The sequence below is a fragment of the Ctenopharyngodon idella genome, chromosome 7, assembly GCF_019924925.1.
Source record: "Ctenopharyngodon idella isolate HZGC_01 chromosome 7, HZGC01, whole genome shotgun sequence".
Lineage (NCBI taxonomy): Eukaryota > Metazoa > Chordata > Actinopteri > Cypriniformes > Xenocyprididae > Ctenopharyngodon > Ctenopharyngodon idella.
Window position 1 is genome coordinate 46,682,097 of NC_067226.1, and position 18,573 is coordinate 46,700,669.

Below are 18,573 nucleotides of genomic sequence, written 5' to 3' on the forward strand. Positions count from 1 at the left end.
TGTTTAATAAATGAACATTTATTAATAAGTTTAATGAATAATAATTAAACAATAATAATTTCTTATTATAATTTTCACCTTTTGATTATTATTGTTTCCTCTAGTAATTATGTGTCTAATTTTTAATTTCCAACCTATTTTGAGTTCATTTTAAGCCAGCCATATAGTCATTTTTAAACAATAGTTGGGTTAAATAAAACTGCCCAGCATGTTGGGCAAACATTTAACCCAACCACTGGGTCCATTTTCAACCCAACTTGGGTTGTTTTAAACCCTTTTTTTTTTAGAGTGTACTCATAAAAACACTAAATCCCTTCATCTGAATCCCATATAACATTTGTAATATTTCAATCAAGATGTCTGCTCTACTTTCAGTATGTTCCTATGTTAACCTAACCCAAACTCTGGGAACTCTTTGTGATGTGTTCATAATTGGCGTATGAATATGGGGAACACTGAAATTAATATTTTAGAATGTTCTTTGGTCCTCTGAGCAAAGATGGATGATTTCAAATGACTTGTGTTCTTCCACAATTAAGGTCCTCTTTTGCCATGAGATGAATGGGAATGCTAAGACTTTCTCCAGGTATTCTAGACCTCCTTCAGCCAACTCACTTAAAGCTGCACAACACCGGCCTCTGCTGGTAAAAGAAAACCTTGCACTTGAAATATTAGTCACACACTATGTCTTTAACTCTTTCCCCACCAGCATTTTTTTTTTTTTAAAAAAGATGGGATCATTTAATGGATTTAGTTTTAATGAATTTAGTTTTAATCGATTTTTCATTTTGATTACATTTTATGAATGAAACAGCTCGTAAATATACTTTATCACTAGACAAAATTGCAATAAAACCTGTTAAACATGGAAGTATTATGCAATCATTTGAGACATTTGTCCCTATAGAACCTTTTTGGCATAAAATGTTCTTTAAAATGCCCTAGGGATCTATATAAAACCCCAACACACCTTTTTTCTAAATGGTGAAACTGTTTTGCAGAACAATGCAGCCTACGGCTCAGCCGTTCGAGGCCTGCTCAAGCGAATCCATGACAGGAGCACACATCTACATGGCTGCACAATGTGTCTGCTTCATGTGACACTGTGTTGCCGTTGTTCCCACACAAAGAAGCAGTGGGGATGGTGGAGGGGCTCTTCTTGTTTGTCTACAAACATGTATTATACCAGTGGATGTCATGGTTGCATGTGGCGGAGAAGAGCTCTGATTGGCTGGGAGGGAGGGAAAATATTTTCAAGGAAATTAATTAAATACTATAAACAAATAGGCTAAAATAAACAGCACACTGCATAAAGAGAGTGTGTTCTTTCGCTCTCAGACTTGGTCGGTGATCAGTAGCACACATTATCACATAAGTCTGGCCTTTCACACATCATAGAATCTGAAATCAAAACCTCTGCACTTGAAGATGTAATGCAGCAATGATTGAGGATAGTTGTTGGGGTTTAAAAACAGTTAGCTTATCGATTTAACTGCACTGACACTATCGAATGAGAACAAAATTTGAACTGAACTGAGCTGGATAATGTTACTAAATTTGCAACATTAGCCACGTTTACATCAACACTTTCCAAAATTAGTGTTTACATGAACGCTTCATAAAGTGATTGGGTTGACGTGCTCCAAACTTTAAATCAGATTTAATCTTTTGATATGCGCACACTGCACAAATATACAGAGCCCGCTGTTGTCGCATACTAACCATCCTCCTTTTCTTTGTTTTAAAAAGCAGACTTAATAATTATCTAATACAGAGAATAGTTGCAATACAGAACTAGACAAGTAAGGTTCGTTGGGACAAACTTTGATGCTGGCTTGACAAAGCTGTATGAAAGTTTGAAAGTTTTATAAGCTTTAAATTTAGTGAAGTGGAAAGAGAAAGACATTGCTAGCATGAATTAACATATTTTAACACACTGCTAGCATGAATTAGCATGTTGTTAGCATGATTTAACATGTTGCTAGCATAAATTAGCATGTTAACATGAATTAACACATTGCTAACCTGTTTTAGCATGTTGTTTGTATGAATTAACATGTTTTAACACATTGCTAGCATGCTGTTGCATGTTTTATGATTAGCATGTTAGCATGTTGCTAACACGTTTTAGCACATTGATAGCTTGTTGCTAGCATGAATTAACATGTTTTAACACATTGCTTACATGAAATTATGAAAATTACATGAAATTAGCATGATTTAAAATGTTTTAACATTTGTTAGCATGAATTAGCATGTTTCTAGCATTAATTAAAATGGATTATCATGTCACTAGCACTAGTTAACATGTTGGTAACAATTTTAAGCCTCTAGCATGAATTGGCATTTTGCTAGCATGTTTTAACATGTTGTTAGCTTGAATTAACACGTTACTTACATGTTTTACAACGCTGCTAGCATGAATTAGAATGTTGCTAACATGATTTAATATGTTGCTAGCATGTTTTATCACTCTGTTAGCATGTTTTAACATGTTGATAACATGAATTATCATGTTGCTAGCATGATTTAGCATGTTTTAACACATTGCTAGCATGAATTAGCATGTTGCTAGCATGATTTAACATGTTAGCATTTTTAACATGTTGTTAGCATGAATTTGCAAAAATCTTGACCCCCTCAATGAAAGTGTATGGGACTTTTCATAGTTTTGATCGTCCGTTTAACGAAAATCGTCAGATCAGTTAGAAAAGATGCAGGTCTGAAGATCTGACCCGAGTTTGGTGGTTGTAGCTTGAAAGCCCTTGGAGGAGATACTGTTTAAAGTGTAGTCTCAGAAGAAGAAGAGTGGTAGATCAGTACGTTTGTCAAGCCAACATAATAAGTAGCTGTGTCCAAACTTTTGGTTGGTATCTATGAAACTGAAGCACTGATCAAGGATTCCTAGTGTCAATTTAACTCATTCTTATTTTTATTTAAATTTTAGGTAACACTTTATTTCGACGGCCCACTTTAGACATTCTACTAACTACAACTTTACATCTAACTCTTACAAGAGGCTGTTCACACAGAACGTGTTTTTCTAGTACACTGCCCTACTTTCCCATTGTTTTTCACCACATTTATTCTGTAATTTAACAGATAGCATTCATTTTTTTGCATCGTTAAGTTTTCACTTTATGGTCATCAGGCTAGACTCACAAATGTTTCACATCATCAGATTTCACACAGCCTCTCATCCTGCAGTGGAATACTTGGACTAATACAAAATGACCCCTGAAAAACAGATGCAACTATTTGGGTGGGAGGGAGCAGTCGACTGCTGGCAAGCTCTTTAGGCAATATATGACCGTAAGATGAAGTCACAAACATTGCGACTGGAGTTGACTCCCACTCATCGGGCAGCACAGTCAATGCTTTATGTGAAGAAGTACCAGCTGGTGCCACGGTCTCATAGTCCTCCATACTTATTTGTGTGCATCAGAAACTAGGAAATGGACATGCAATTTAAGCGTAAATCAACAACTACCATCTTTGGCTGTGTTTTTGCATTATTCCTTCCCAAAATCTGCTTTGCTGAGAAAAGTAAGTAACTCTTGTTTCAGATTTTATATTGAAGTATTTGCTGAACTGTCAGTACGACATGTATCAGTCTCTCTGTGGGTATTTCTTTCGTATGATATAAGTGATTTCAGCTCAGGCAGTGGCAATATAAAGACGCCACGTCAGTTCATTGTCATTGGAAGAATGTAGAGGTTCAAAATATGGCTAATGTTCAAAATTTTGTGTCATAGCTGCAAATAAACTGCCCCTTAAAATGGGTCACACTTTATATTACGTGTCTTTACCTACTATGTACTAAAAAAATTAATATTAATAATTGTTAGATACAATGAACGCATTGTGTCGATGTTGTATTGCAAAACACTTGTGTTGCTATTAAGGTGGATATGGGTAAGGTTTAGTGGTATGAATAGGTTCAATCCACTTTGTATTGTTACAATGTCAGTAGTACATGTAAATGAACAATGTTTACTCATTCTCCGTATTACCTGGACTGAGAAATTCACATTTATTTGTCAGCAAAAGTCCGCCGGATGATGCAAAATTTTCAACAGCTCCAGGGATTTCATGAAAACAGCAGTTTCTTTCTTTTTTTCCTGTCCGTTTGTCCTAAAACACTGTGTTCATGGTCATCCAGTTTGAAATGTTGACTACAAACACTGAGGTTTTTCATATTTTCCGTTGCGGCGTTCTCTCCGTATTTACAATTCTCACTGGAAACCAAAAGTAACTCACTCCCGCTCTTAAAATTCTTGCACCCGGAAACAATACAAGTCGACACCATTATGACTAAAAGTTTGCTACAAAGTATTTCCTACTAAAGCAAGGCGGTATTTGACTCTGGTGAGCGTATCCATGGCAGACTGGAAGGAGTGGCCTTGGATGACAACATACCCAGTGCATTATGGGTGTTTCCTACCTATGGCAAATAGGAAGCAAATAGGAAGAAGTTTTCTGTAGTCAGCTAGCACCGAAATAATAAATATTCTACTGTATAGGCAGCAAAGGTAAATCGAAAACCCATTTTGCCAGTGGTGAAGTACCCCTTCAAAGACTAAATATAAAGTGGGACCAAACTGCTTATTTTAATGTCTAAAACAGCATTTGGAGTTCAAAATATGAGTCGGAATGAGCACAGGTTAATTTCGGGCTACAGGCAAAACAAGTGAAAAAATGTAAATTTTGCTCGAATTTGAGGTTTTCACAAAAATGAGTTCATTAAGCCCTCATCTAGCAATCTCAATGCTCCAAATAGCAATTAAGCATCTAAAAGTATCTTTATTTGTATGTTTTCTGAGAGGAGTACCTTTCCTTTGTCTATGAAAAATGCAGTTTTTCTCTGCTCACTTCTGGACTACTGCCGCTTCCTCTCAGCACAAGTTTGGTATTGTTGTAAAGCACAGCAATAATCATAGTGAATTCTCGATGGTATGAGTCTGAACCAATGAAATGTGATTTTCAAACTCATGCTGATGTAAACAAAATGATCTTACTCGTGCTGACTGACAGATCTGAAGCGTGCGCACTAAGACGCCGCAATCCTGATATACATACACACAGAATTACAGTATTTCAAGAAAATCTTGGGTGAGTATTCACACAAACATTATCTTTTATGTTTTAAGTGACCGTTTGGTTAACGGTTGGGGAAAAACATCTGATGTGTAACTTTATAATAGATCCATTCAGTACAGTAGGTCTTAATATATAGGCCGTCTGTCTCATTAATATTAATCAAACAATTGTGGAATCATGGAAAAAGTCGAATATATATTTTTCCTATAGATATGGTTTTTGACTTGGTTTGTGCCAAATTTGGTGTAATTACCAGGTATTTTAAGGTTTGGTTGCTGGTGATTTTGTTTTGGAGCCTTCAGAAAACTTCGCTGACTCTATCGACTTCAAACAGGTGCAGCTCAGTCATTTTTTGTCGGATTCCAACAAATCAAACAAAATGTGAAAATAACAATAACTAATTTTTGATCATTTTCTCATTGCGACTCATTTCGCCAGCAAGGGTCACGTATTGATATGTTCAAACAATTCCAGACAACTTAAAATAATCAATTGAAATTTTATTTAAAATATATTTGAATCAGATTCAGAAAGCTTTATTGACATATACATACTGTGTAAATTTTTTTGGTAGAAAATGGTAAGAAAACGGTAATGTTTGTTTTCTCTCTGCAGTTTGTACAGTCCCCTCAGAGCCTGTGACGATTAAAGAGAACAACACCGTTGATACAGTCGTTGTCCATATTAACACAACAATGAAGGATGTAACTCTGAATCTCACAGAGAATCCTGGAAACGCATTCGAACTGAGAGGTTCAGAACTGATAGCAAAGAAAGGCCTGGATTATGAAGTATGTTTATTTCATGGCTTTTCATTGTCTTGTGCGCAATTTGAGTAACAACATTATGATGAGCCAGCTGGAAAAGCCAGCTAAAGCCAGCTTCACTGCACTCATTTTCTTCCTCAGTATTTTAGTCTTGGTTTCCAGCACAAATATCTAAACATTCTTAAATCAAGACACATTTACTTGAGAAGTGAAATGACTTCAATTAAAATTAAGTGATCAAAATTCAAGAATCAAAATTAAGTGTGCTTAAAACAAGAAAAAATATCTGCCAGTGGGGTCAGAAATATAATCTTATTTCCCTTTGAATGAAGTTTATTTTTCTGATTCCACTGGCAGATATTTTTCTTGTTAGTTAAGCACAAACACCATTTTTATGATTTTCTTTCCAAAAAACAAGACTTAATATCTTAAGTCGTTTTGTTTCTCAAGTAAATGTATCTTAAAATAAGAATTTTTAGAAAAGCAAGACAAAAATACTAAGCAAGAAAAACATTTTTTTGTAGCGTTAAGATGGCAGCTGTTTACATGGTTTCTAGCTGGTCATTCATGGTCACTATTCGATCCAAGATGGTTTAGATAATGGTTAATCAGCCAAATTACCAGCCAGCTGTTTAAACCTGGTCCAAACTGGACCAACAACAAACCAGCTGCCATCTTCCAAATACCAGTTTGACCATCTTAAGCTAATATGACTTTAGTTAAATGTATCAAGGACTAGCTGATGAAAATTCACACTGAAAGATGACAGAAGTGTGATCCTAACTTCAGCTGATATTAAACTGTTTTCCAGACACTTTCAGGTCCTGAAGAGCTAACTGTCCAGGTCCGATGTAATAAAACTGGCTACAGAAGTGTAAGTTACTCACAAGTCCAATTACAAGTAAATTAATCCTATGCAGATGAATGTAAAAGTTTGGTAAAAGGTGGATTCGAACTCGGGTCGATTGCGTCAAAAGTTAGCACCACCCACCTTACTCTCCACACCACTGATCCTGTTATCAGATTTTCTTTTTTAATTTTGTCAGACATTGGTGGGTGGAGTTACTGTAAATAGTTGCCAACAGGGCAATTAGTGCAAATAAACACTCCGAAATTAGATTAAATATGAAACCATGTGTCATTATATATAATATATATAAATACTGTATATATATTAGGTTTTAAATGGTAAAATAATGGAAAAACTGTAGAAAATGAAGAAAAAATTATTTCTTCACTTTCTTGTCAAACATTGGTGGAACATCTTGATAGTTAATCTTGAACTTGAGGAGAACCGACTTCATACATTCACTAAAAATCCCACTGGAACCAGCCGATTAAAAGTAATTACAGGTGAGGCTCAGAAAAGCTCTAGCCTTTATCAATTGTCGGCAGATGACACTTGATATTATGTTATCTAATGCAATGACATCCATGCATTTTTAATGTCCCAATCCTGTCATTTTTCTCTGTTATTTTTTTTAAAGATGTAGCCAGCTGTTACATCTAGCTATAGCTGACCTTTCATTTGTGCATTTTATCTTCAGATCACTCTGATTGTGATTGTTCGTGTTGAGAATATCAATGACAACCCTCCGTTGTTTGTCCAGAGCGAGTATACACTTAACGTAAACGAGGTGAGAGCACGTTATTCAACATTTGTCCTAGTAAGACATGTTTTAAATAATTATTGTTGGCCCCAGAAAAGCATTTGTACTATCAGGTCAGAATTTTAGGGCAAGGGTTCAGCTTTGTGGTTTAAACAACATTTTAATCAACCAAAACTGTTGATCAAACCAAATGGAGTAATTTAGGGTTGAGTTTAGAAATAGGACCACATCTATCATTGAATGTTGTAGTAGGACCAGAAAAAGGTAGATGTTGATCCAGGTACACATGCTTCTTGGCAAAAATCACAGTTAAGTCAGACAGCCAACAGTTTCTAGATCATTTGTCAATGTAAGGATGTCGTCATTCTAGTACATAAATGTTATTTTGTGTTTATATTGCGTAGCTTACACCAGTTAATACCAGCATTGGCCTGATTGAAGCAGCCGATGAAGATTCTGAGGTTCTGTATTACTCTATGGAGCCAACTGTGGTAAGTAAACAGTTCCTTTTTTCTTCTGTAGACCACAACAGGAGAAGTTCAGCAGAATGTCCAAGCTGCTCTTTTTCATATAGCGTAAGAACCAAGGCCTGTCAAGCTCCAAAAAGACAAAACAGAACCGCAAAAGCATCGTAAATGTGACTAGTGTGCAATTTACAAGTCTTCCGAAGTCACATGATAGCTTTGTGTGAGGATGAAGGTGAAACTTAAAGGGATAGTTCACCCAAAAATGAAAATTCTGTCATTAGTTACACTCAAACTCACGTCGTTCCAAATGCCTAAGACTTTCATTCCTCTTCGTAACACAAATGAAGATACTTTTAATGAAATCTGAGATATTTTTGTCCCTCTATTGAAAGTTTCAGCTTGGGTAAATGCTTTAAAATGTTCATAATGAGCAAACATAATCTATATGAATTCAGCAGTTTCACCTAATATGATTAACAGATTCAATTTATGCTTTTATTCACATATAAACAATGATCAATGTACACGCATAGAGTACATCAAATATGGTAAACGGAAGCTCAAACATGCTTGCTTGAGGACCGAGAGCCAATGAGGTTTGTTACTGCGTGACACACAGGTATGGTAGAGTGACCATTTACCATATTTGATGTGCTCTATGTACTGTATGTGTGTTGATCAGTGTTTATATGGGAATAAAAGCATAAATTGAATCTGTTAATCATGTTAGGTGATTATTTGTGAGTAAAGCCGGGTTCACACTGTACGATTTTGGCCACATTTCTCACATTTGCTTGAACTATTCCTATAATATGAACGTTTCTTTACAGAACAGATACTTCAGACTTGAAACCATGTATACGCCAAACATCCTTGTGAACAAGGTTTTAGATTACGATGTCATCCAACAGGTGAAACTGATCTTGTATGCGCAGGTAAGTGAAATGGCATTGTTTCATTTGAATTTGAAAATGTTAAAAGTTCTCTCTTGATCCATGTTTAACACAAACAAATCTTACTCCTTTGACCCGACGACAAGTGTGTGTGTGTGTGTGTGTGTGTGTGTGTGTGTGTGTGTGTGGAGTGTCCATAGATGAATCACATAGGCCTACAGTTTTGATCATGACCCAGCAAATTAGGCCTAGTCCACACGTACATGGGTATTTTTATAAACTGAGTTTTTCCTCCTTTAAAAAAAAAAAGGAAACATGAAAACACATGAAAACACAAACATACGCTATGAAGCACAGTCAAGAGCATGCCAAACCAACAGGTGGTGATATAACCCTTACCGTAAAGCCATGTTGGTCAATCAGAAGCCTGGAAAAAAGGTTATTACCGGTTCCGGATCCGACGTCACAAGCCAAAATCTCCAGTTTCACCATCTACACAACAACACTGCAACGGGAGTTTCAAAAAATCTTTACCCTGGCAGGAGTTTTCAAAAAAAGTTCAGTTTCAGATACCGCGTTTGCGTGTGGACGACCGGCCAAACTGCATAGAAAAAGCTGCTGTTTTGAAAATACCTGTGTTCGTGTGGACAGTTATAGACCACTGTTAAGAATGAAGGACTTTTCAAGGACTTTCAAGTACTTCACACAACATTTTCCAGCACTTCAAAGCTCAAAAAAATTGAATATTATATAATTTAAATGTTATTTTTAATGTAAAGACCAAAAACATTTTTTGTTCATCTTTCAAAGATTGCCCCCATTTGTAAAACTAAAAGTTTCACGATGTAGAAAAACTAACATTTGGTGAAAAACAAACACTTATTTTAAAAATTAAAAAAACCTAATTACCACTATAACCAGCAGATGGCGGCAGAGGCTTCATATATATATATATATATATATATATACAATTTTTTATACAAATACAAATGTATACATATACAAATTCACATGAAAAGTGAAAACTTTTCTTCAAACTGCGAATGAAACTAAACAGACAGCGACTAAAGAGCACTTCCTTTATAATCACCGAAGCTGTCAGTCAGTACAGCGAAAACTCCCATTTTAATCAATGAATCTGACTAAACTTCACAATAAATCTTTATTTAAATCATGTCTCTGCTTTGTTTGTTATAATTAAAGGATTTGTGTGTGTATAAAATTGGTAAACTGGCGCTAAACATAAACTCATTCAGCGTTTTGAGAGAAACTGAGGGGATTCTCACTACCGATAACTTAAACGCCTCTGATTGGTCATAATTTTCAACAGAAATGGCAGTGATTGGCTACAATACTCAACGCCGCAAAAGCACATTTGTAGCGCCGTTAAACTTACGTGACGCAGAATATAACAACCAGATTGCTTTAATTTACTTGCTTTTTTTTTTATTAAATAATGACAAATGATATGTTACATGTAGTAATATAACTCCGTTAATCCTGCAATAAAATATATTACTCTGCATTGACCTGACCAGTCAGCCTTGCCATACCCCATTTATGCCCCTGCTTGACTCTAACAGGATACTCCACTGCCGTCACAACCGGAGGAGCGCTCCTTCACAGCTACAGCAACCATCACCGTCAATATTAAAGACATCGATAACCGTCCACCGTGGTTTCAACCATGTACAAGAGTAACCATTGGTAATGCCAAAATCTGCCTGAGCCTGGGCTACAAGGGCAGGGTGAACTTAACAGAGAAGCAGGTACATTATCATTAATACTATTATGACTAACACTGTATTTGAAAATCATACATACAACATGTCCTCTGTTTCCAGGACGGAGCCTTGCAGTTGCAGCCAGGTCCGGTGTATGCCAGAGATGGAGATAAAAGCAGGAATGAAGAGATAAGCTATAAAATTGTCCGAGGTATTAAAGCATTTTTTCTAACGTAACTGATGCCCCTCAGTGTTAAACATGAACTGCACAAGCTATCATTTCTGTAACTGCCTAGGAAATGAAGACAACATATTTCAGATCGATGAGAACTCTGGAAACATATCCATGCTGAAACCAGCAGATATAGCGGGTCCAATATCCCTCTTAGTTTTGGTGAGTTTCTTGTACATATTATAAAGGACTTTGAGGATCCAGTTGAATCACTGCTTAATTTTGATTTCCTTCATCTGTCTTTCCTAGGCTTCCCAGGTATTAAACCGAGATCAGTTTGCCACCACTTCAGTCACCATTGATGTAATGAAAAAGAGCAGAAATCCTCCGCGGTTTGAGAAAGAACGATATGAAGGGTACGTTTACAGTAATTCAGGGCCTGAAAACATGGTGCTAAGGGACAGGACGTCCAACAGACCCTTCAGAGTCAGAGCGAGGGATGAAGATTTCGCAAGTGTACGTTTTAATTTATCATTTCCCTCTGATTTTAAAGATGGTTAATGGGCAGATTTGGGGATTGTATTTGTTTCCAGGACCAACGTCCTTTTTGGCAAAATTATGGTCACCCATAAACATAAGAGTTTGCCAGTTTCTCCCTTTATTTCTTCAGGGAATCAATCCTGACATAAGATATGAAGTGCAGTACAGCAGCTATGTCAATATCACAACAGATGGGTTTATACTTCTGAAGAAAGCAGTTCGGACAGATTCCTTCGCTTTGCAGGCAAGTAAATATGTTTCGTTGCATCTGTTTTGAGGATATTTTAACCACAACATAGTTGATAGCAGTTGAAATCGGTCTACTTTTACAGTTACATGGTCCCCATATATGATTCTGCATTTGTCCTAACCACACAGCTGGTTTCAGCAAGTAATTTTTCAACCCTGACTGAAAGCACAGCATTTACCGAAGCTTTTATCACGTCACGTCTGGTTATTGAAAGACTGGTCCCACTTTATATGTCTTTAACTTAAAAGATTTACTTTGAAACACTCAGAAACTGCTAGTAAATTAAAAAAAAGAAGAAAAAAAAAGAAAGAGCAAGTAAAATATTGAATTAAACGTGAAATTTTGAAGTAGAAAGACAAATAGTATTTTCTTGTAAAACAAACTTTAATCATTTTTGTTTATTTACAACTTCTAAAAATATTTTTTACAGTGAATGTACTTACATGAAATAAATAAATAAATGAAATAATAAAATGCCTTTTTTATTGCAAAATAATCTTTTTTACTGTGTATGTACTTGTGTAAAATTAAAATAAAAAATAAAATAATCTATGTTGTATTGTAAAACACTTCCTGCTATTGTGGTCAATCTTTTTACAGTGTATGTACTCACATAAAAAAAATAATAAAAATAAAAATAAAAAATAAAATAAAATGTTGTATTGCAAAACACTATCTTTTTTACAGTGTATGTTAAAATAAAAATTAAGTAAAATAAAGTAAAATACAATAAAATGCCTATGTTGTATTGTAAAACTATTCTTTTTACAGTGTATGTTAAAATAAAATAAAATAAAATAAAATAAAATAAAATGTTGTATTGCAAAACACTATCTTTTTACAGTGTTTGTTCAAATAAAATAAAATGCATATGTTGTACAGTGTATGTTAAAATAAAATAAAAAAAGTAAAATAAAATAAAATGCACATGTTGTACAGTGTATGTTAAAATAAAAAAAAATAAAAAAATAAAATAAAATAAAATGCATATGTTGTACAGTGTATGTTAAAATAAAATAAAATAAAATAAGATAAGATAAAATAAAATAACATAAAATGTCTGTTTTACGGCAAAACACTTGCTGCTATTGAATCTTTTTTACAGTGAATGTACCTACGTAAAAATAAGAAAAGAAAAGAAAAGAAAAGAAAAGAAAAAAGAAAAGAAAAGAAAAGAAAAGAAAAGAAAAGAAAAGAAAAGAAAAGAAAATGCCAATGTTGTATTGCAAAACACTTGCTACTATCGAGGTCAATCTTTTTTTACAGTGTATGTACTTTCATAAAATAAATAAATATATAGTCTATGTTGAATTGCATGGGTATGTACACAGTTTGTACATTGTTGTTAAAGACACATTATATAAAGTAGGTCCAAAAGACTTCCGGTCACTTTGTCGTGGCTGTCAGTGTTAAGCCTAAAATCTGAAGTCTGAATGTGAGAATCCGCTCTTTTATCACCAGCTTCGGGCGGTGGATGTGTCCACCGGTGAGTCAGGGACAGCTGCTCTCTCTGTGATCGTATTACCATGTAAGTTTTCCTACACTTTAACATGCTTTGTGTGAAATTTTACAGGCATGTTGGCTGTCTAACGTTTCTCTTTGCACACCAGCTGTTGGGGTCCAGTCGAACGACGAGGGCTACCGGGCAGGAGACATGGCTCTGCTGGGCTTTATAATGGCTGCTTTACTGGTGCTCTGCCTCATTGTGATCGGCTATCTGATATCCCGCGTCAAGAAGGGGAATCAAGACGCGTTCAAGTTGTCAGAGGTCAGCATCTTCTCATCCAAGCTCAGTGAGTCCAGCTCTGAGTGTCCACTTTGTAAAAGAACTGAGGCTTAAGACAACTCCGTAATCATGTAGGTTATATACAGCTCATGAAATTGTGAGATTAACCCTCTGCCCTCATTCAGTGTTTAGGGTCATGCTTGAAGTTTACTCAGCCCCCTAACAGGCCAAGACCGAGAGATAGCATGCAGTTCACCAATGATGGTTTCTTGAATGAAGGGGACACAGGGAGATCCAGGTCCAGGCGAGCCGAAGTGAGAGACAGGAGACTGGACGTGGCTCAAGCAGCGAGGGTGCGAGTGATTCCTCGCGAGAGGCCGAGGCACTGCAGCTCCTGTGGGCTCCAGACACATCCCAACCATTCACACCACAGTCCCGCCGTCCAAACCAAAGGGAAGGCCAGTAAGCACAGAGTAAAGTCCATTCTGGCTAAAGAGAGGAGGAAGGATGACGGACACAAGAGCGTCTGGTTTAAGGAGAGCGAGGATTCGTCAGATATCGAGGTGGAGATCATCCCTGACACTATAGGGCTGAAGCCTGAAGAGGACATGGAGGGAGTCGAAGGGGAGTTCGCTTCCCCTCCACCGGAAGACAGTGACATGGAGCTGGGAGACTTGACAATGTTGAATATACAGGACTTGAGTAGCAGGGAAATTTCTGACAGCAGAGAAGGACTGAATACAGACAGAAGAGATCCGTGAGGAGCTCATCAGAGACTGGATTCATTTTTTCTTTCAGTTTGGCTGCGATAATGTCTTCGTAAAAATAATAAAACCCGGTTTAGACTTGATTAATAGCAAAATACTGACACATTTAGTGACCGATATTTGTGAACGATGAGTCCGTTATGATGTGCATTTTTACATTGTGTGATTATGCGTGCTAAACTAAAATGCAAACACGTGTTAATATGTCTATAATTCAAGAAAACAACACTTAATTTATTGTTGACTTGCTGCTCAATTTAACGTCAGCTGTGTCTGTGAATAATACATTGTGGAATACAGTGTTTTGTATAATTATGTAAATTATTTGATTATTATGTGGGGGGGGAATGCAAAATAAAGCAAATTTGAACCATTCGAGAAAGTATCCAAACTTGATGTGATGCCTGACAAAAGAATATTAATAAAAACAAAAACAAGTCAGTTTAACGTATTTAACATAGCTATATTTATACACTCTAAAAAATACTGGGTTAAAAATAACCCAAGTTGGGTTGAAAATGGACAAACCCAGCGATTGGGTTGTTTTAACCCAATGGTTGGGTTAAATGTTGACCAACTTGCTGGGTAGATTTATTTAACTCAACTATTGTTTAAAAAAAATGACTGTATTTCTTAAAATGAATCCAAAGTATGTTGGAAATTGACATTTATTCATGTTTAATAATTAAGTTTAATGAATAATAATTAAACAATAAACATTTATTAAATTGCTTATTAATAAATGTTCACCTTTTGATTATTATTGTTGCTTCTAGTTATTACTTTTAATTTCCAACATATTTTGGGTTCATTTTAAGCCAGCCATATAGTACTTTTTAAAGAATAGTACGGTTAAGTAAAACTACCCAGCAGGTTGGTCAAGATTTAACCCAACCGCTGGGTTAAAACAACCCAATCACTGGGTTTGTCCATTTTCAACCCAACTTGGGTTGTTTTTAACCCAGCATTTTTAGAGTGTAGATTGATTTTGGAGGATTGATTTTTGTATTCTTACACAGAGGATTTGTTGCATCATTATAAGCTGCGTTCCAGTTCGTTTTTTTATGCCCTTCCCTCGCTAACTTCCCTCAGTCTCGTTGACTCGGATGTACATCAATGCTTACATTGCATGAGCGCCCACTACTGGCGGAACTCTTGCAATGGTCTGAATTGGAACGTCCTAAATCCTTGATCAGTTGTAAGCTGCTATGGAGTTGATTTATTATTTCAATTTTTTTTTTCCCTTACGAAACTGTTTAATGCAGCATTCTATATATGGAGCTGCCTGAAGTGTACATATGAAGTAGATTTTGACAGAGGGAGCGAGGGTCTGTCTATAAATTTCCCTCATCCACTTCACGAATTGGAACGCACTTCAAAATGGCGGCAGGGATTCCCCCGAGGGGAAGTGCTTAGGGAAGTTCGTGAGTGTGTGTCTAAAAGTGGAGTGGAACGCAGCCATGGTGTCTTTTTCTGGAGATTTTGTCCCTTTAAATGTGGTAAATATAAACATAAGTCTCTTCATCACCAGTGTTGGGAAAATTTACTTTTAAAAGTAATGCGTTACTCCTTTAAAAAAGTAACTAATTGAGGTACTTAGTTAATTTTTATAGAAAGTAATGTGTTACTTTTTCTCACCTGGGTTGGGCTTGCTTGTTTGTTTTTTAATAACAAAAATACAAAAGTTCTATTTTTGGCAAATGTAAATACCCTTTCGCACCAAAAGTGAAATGAATAAGCCTCAGGCTGAAGCCAACCTCAAGCCAACCTTTCAGCTGTGCTGCCATTCTGGATCGCAGGAGAATATGACGCAGGAGAAGAAAGTTAAACACTCTGAGTTCCAGACAGATCGGAATTTGGATTTTTCCTACCTACTTCTTGGAAATAACGTCTGAAACACCACTCAAAGTCAGACAATCGACCTCTAAACTCAGGGTAAGTCGATCAACCCCGACCTTAGTCAGACGCGTCATTTGAGGTCACATCCAGATGTCTGCAAGTCCTGCTTTTAATTAGCATTAACAAATTTTAATATTAGACTTTATTTAAAGATAACTTCTATTTTGTCAGCTGTTATCAAAGCGATTTTGTTATTTTTTATTCTATTTTTGGCATAATTGACACAAAAACGATATGCTCTCGTTGTGTAGTGGTGACATCATGTGGTCAACATGCGAATGTGACATGATTGCCTGGAACACTGAGGTCTGAAGTGCATTAGCAAAAACAAAAGAATGAAACACAAATGTGATGTTTATCTAAAGTCGTTTTTGCTTGATCATCGAAGGAAAGCAGCAAAGACATAAAGTGAGATTAAATACATAAAGTACATTTGTGTCATTTAACATATTTAATTATTGCAGGTTTGCGTAATATTCTGAGTTTGCTTTTCACTGTTTTTATTCATTTGAGGAATGTGTTTTTGTGCAAGTGAGATGAGTAAATGCTCACATTTAGTCTAGGACTGCAATAACCATCATATACAGCGCACACAACGCCTCTGCACTCACTCCAGATTTCTCTCAACATGGGAACAGAGGAGCTGTCAGTCAATATGATGGGAAAACAAAATAACTTGCGTTACGTATTCGAAAAAGTAACTCAGATATTTTGTTGTAAATTTAAAAGTAATGTGTTTCTTTACTAGTTACTTGAAAAAAGTAATCTGATTACGTAACTGGTGCAAAATGCTGCAGCCAAATCTTTCAAGAATTGTCGTATCATGCCACTCCCAATTTACGAGCTCTCCATTGGCTTCCAGTTCAATTTAGGATCAATTTTAAAATTCTTCTATTTGTGCATAAATGTTTACATAACCTTGCCCCAAATACTTGTCTGACTTACTGTGCCAACCCAAAAAATGCAGTTATGTACGTACTACAGAGTCCCTAAAGGGAGAAGGAAAAAAATATGAGATGGGAAGAGAAAATAATTTGTCAATGCTTTTGCATTCTCTTGCAAATTATCCCCTGAGAAAAGTTGAAAACATTGAAATATATTTTTTTCCTCCCGACTCATATTTTTTTCCATCACCATGTCCATTTAAGGTCTCCATAACGTACAGTGAATGTGTATATGGGACAAGAGTACAACAGCTGCCTCATGGGCATCTAAGGGCATCAAGCAGTTGTCATTCTCAAAAAAAAGTGTGACCCAAACTAACACATGCACCTACCACTTGAGGGCCCCGTTGGCATGAGTCCTGAACATATTGTGCCAACGCTTCTCTGAAAATATTCTGGTGTGATGGGCGATGTCTTCTCAGTGTGCTCACTAGTTATGTGTTGGTTGGCTTTTTAAAAGCTGTCAAAAACAGTAAGAGAAACCACTTGCCTATTTACCAAAGTGTTTGTTAAATGCTTAAATTGACATTTACATTCAGGGAAGTGATCTTGTGCCTTTTGCTCACTCACTGAACAACATATAGCAACCATTTGCCATCATTTAGCAACTGACAATAATATAAATCACATATGTGCTCGTGCAAGTGATCAATTGTCTGACCTTAAATGCTTTAGATGTACGAGGATGTGTAAATGACTTGCATTTAACATATTTAGCACAAAAAGTGCACCTGTAACATGAAAGTGAGCCTGGGCATCAACAAGGGTAGTCGGAGAAGAGATGTAAGTATCTGCACGAACAAGTTTATAGCTCCTTTAGAGAAAACATTATCATTAAATCATTAAATTATCATTTGGTTGATATGTATCATTTGGTTTACATACATCAATACCTGAGAATCACTTTGAATAATGTGCCAATGACTGTAATAATAATCTTAATGTCATTGCGCACTGGAATCTGTAGATTTAAAAACACATGACAAGCTCTTGTTTTTATATATATATATATATATATATATATATATATATATATATTATGATCAGGTTGTTCGCCTCTTGTTCATCTAAAGCAGTTTTTCCTGAACTGGTGGGTCGCAGTGTGCAGTCAAAAAAAAAAAAAAAAAATTCTGATGCGAGACTTTTATTTTGAAAGACGTGCATGAACGCTGTTGACTCTTCTGTCACACGCTTACAGGTAAGTAAAGTGCCTGAGATAAACGTGTTGTCCTGATTCAATATCTGGTTAGATGAGATGTTGTCATTATTCGAACATTATTTTAGTACAATGCTACGAAATAAAAAGTCTTTCACCTCAGAAAAACGAACTTCCCTGTCCTGTCAGCCGTTATACCAAAGACTATAGAATAACACAAGATGCGTCACTCGTATCATTATGAATGGGAGAAAGTGCAACGCGCAATATGGCGGAATAAGTCCCGCCTTCTAAATAAGAGCCAGTCGCCGATTGGTAAAGTCATCGCGTCACTGCAGCGGCCGTTAGAAGCTCCGGTTCCTATAGAAACAGTCAGACGCGCGCCTCCGAAATGAGACACAAGAGACGCGCATTTAGGACTGCGCATGCGCATTAGCTTGAGCCAGCCTGAAAAATGCCGTTTTTTTGTGTGTCATAATTCGAGCGTTTAGTAACAAAATTTATGAGACAGTTGTTGTCAGATTTCATTGGTGATTTCAAATATGAATTTTAATTGAA

At 36.1% G+C, this 18,573-nt stretch overlaps 1 protein-coding gene across 2 annotated transcripts; it reads left to right on the plus strand.

The window, feature by feature from the left end:
• Window positions 1-3,340: 3,340 nt before the first annotated feature.
• Window positions 3,341-14,398, plus strand: cdhr5a (cadherin-related family member 5a). Of its 2 annotated transcripts, none has more exons than XM_051901474.1 (14): window positions 3,341-3,546; window positions 5,716-5,891; window positions 6,679-6,741; window positions 7,415-7,504; window positions 7,882-7,968; window positions 8,775-8,879; window positions 10,421-10,606; window positions 10,682-10,772; window positions 10,858-10,955; window positions 11,043-11,249; window positions 11,404-11,517; window positions 12,985-13,051; window positions 13,134-13,316; window positions 13,529-14,398. In XM_051901474.1, exons 1-14 carry the CDS (start codon window positions 3,456-3,458, stop codon window positions 14,008-14,010), a joined length of 2,040 nt encoding a protein of 679 aa, XP_051757434.1. In that variant the 5' UTR covers window positions 3,341-3,455; the 3' UTR covers window positions 14,011-14,398. The 2 variants fall into 2 exon arrangements, with proteins under 2 accessions (XP_051757434.1, XP_051757433.1); XM_051901473.1 differs by having other exon boundaries at window positions 13,134-13,291; window positions 13,435-14,398.
• The last annotated feature ends 4,175 nt before the right edge of the window (window positions 14,399-18,573 follow it).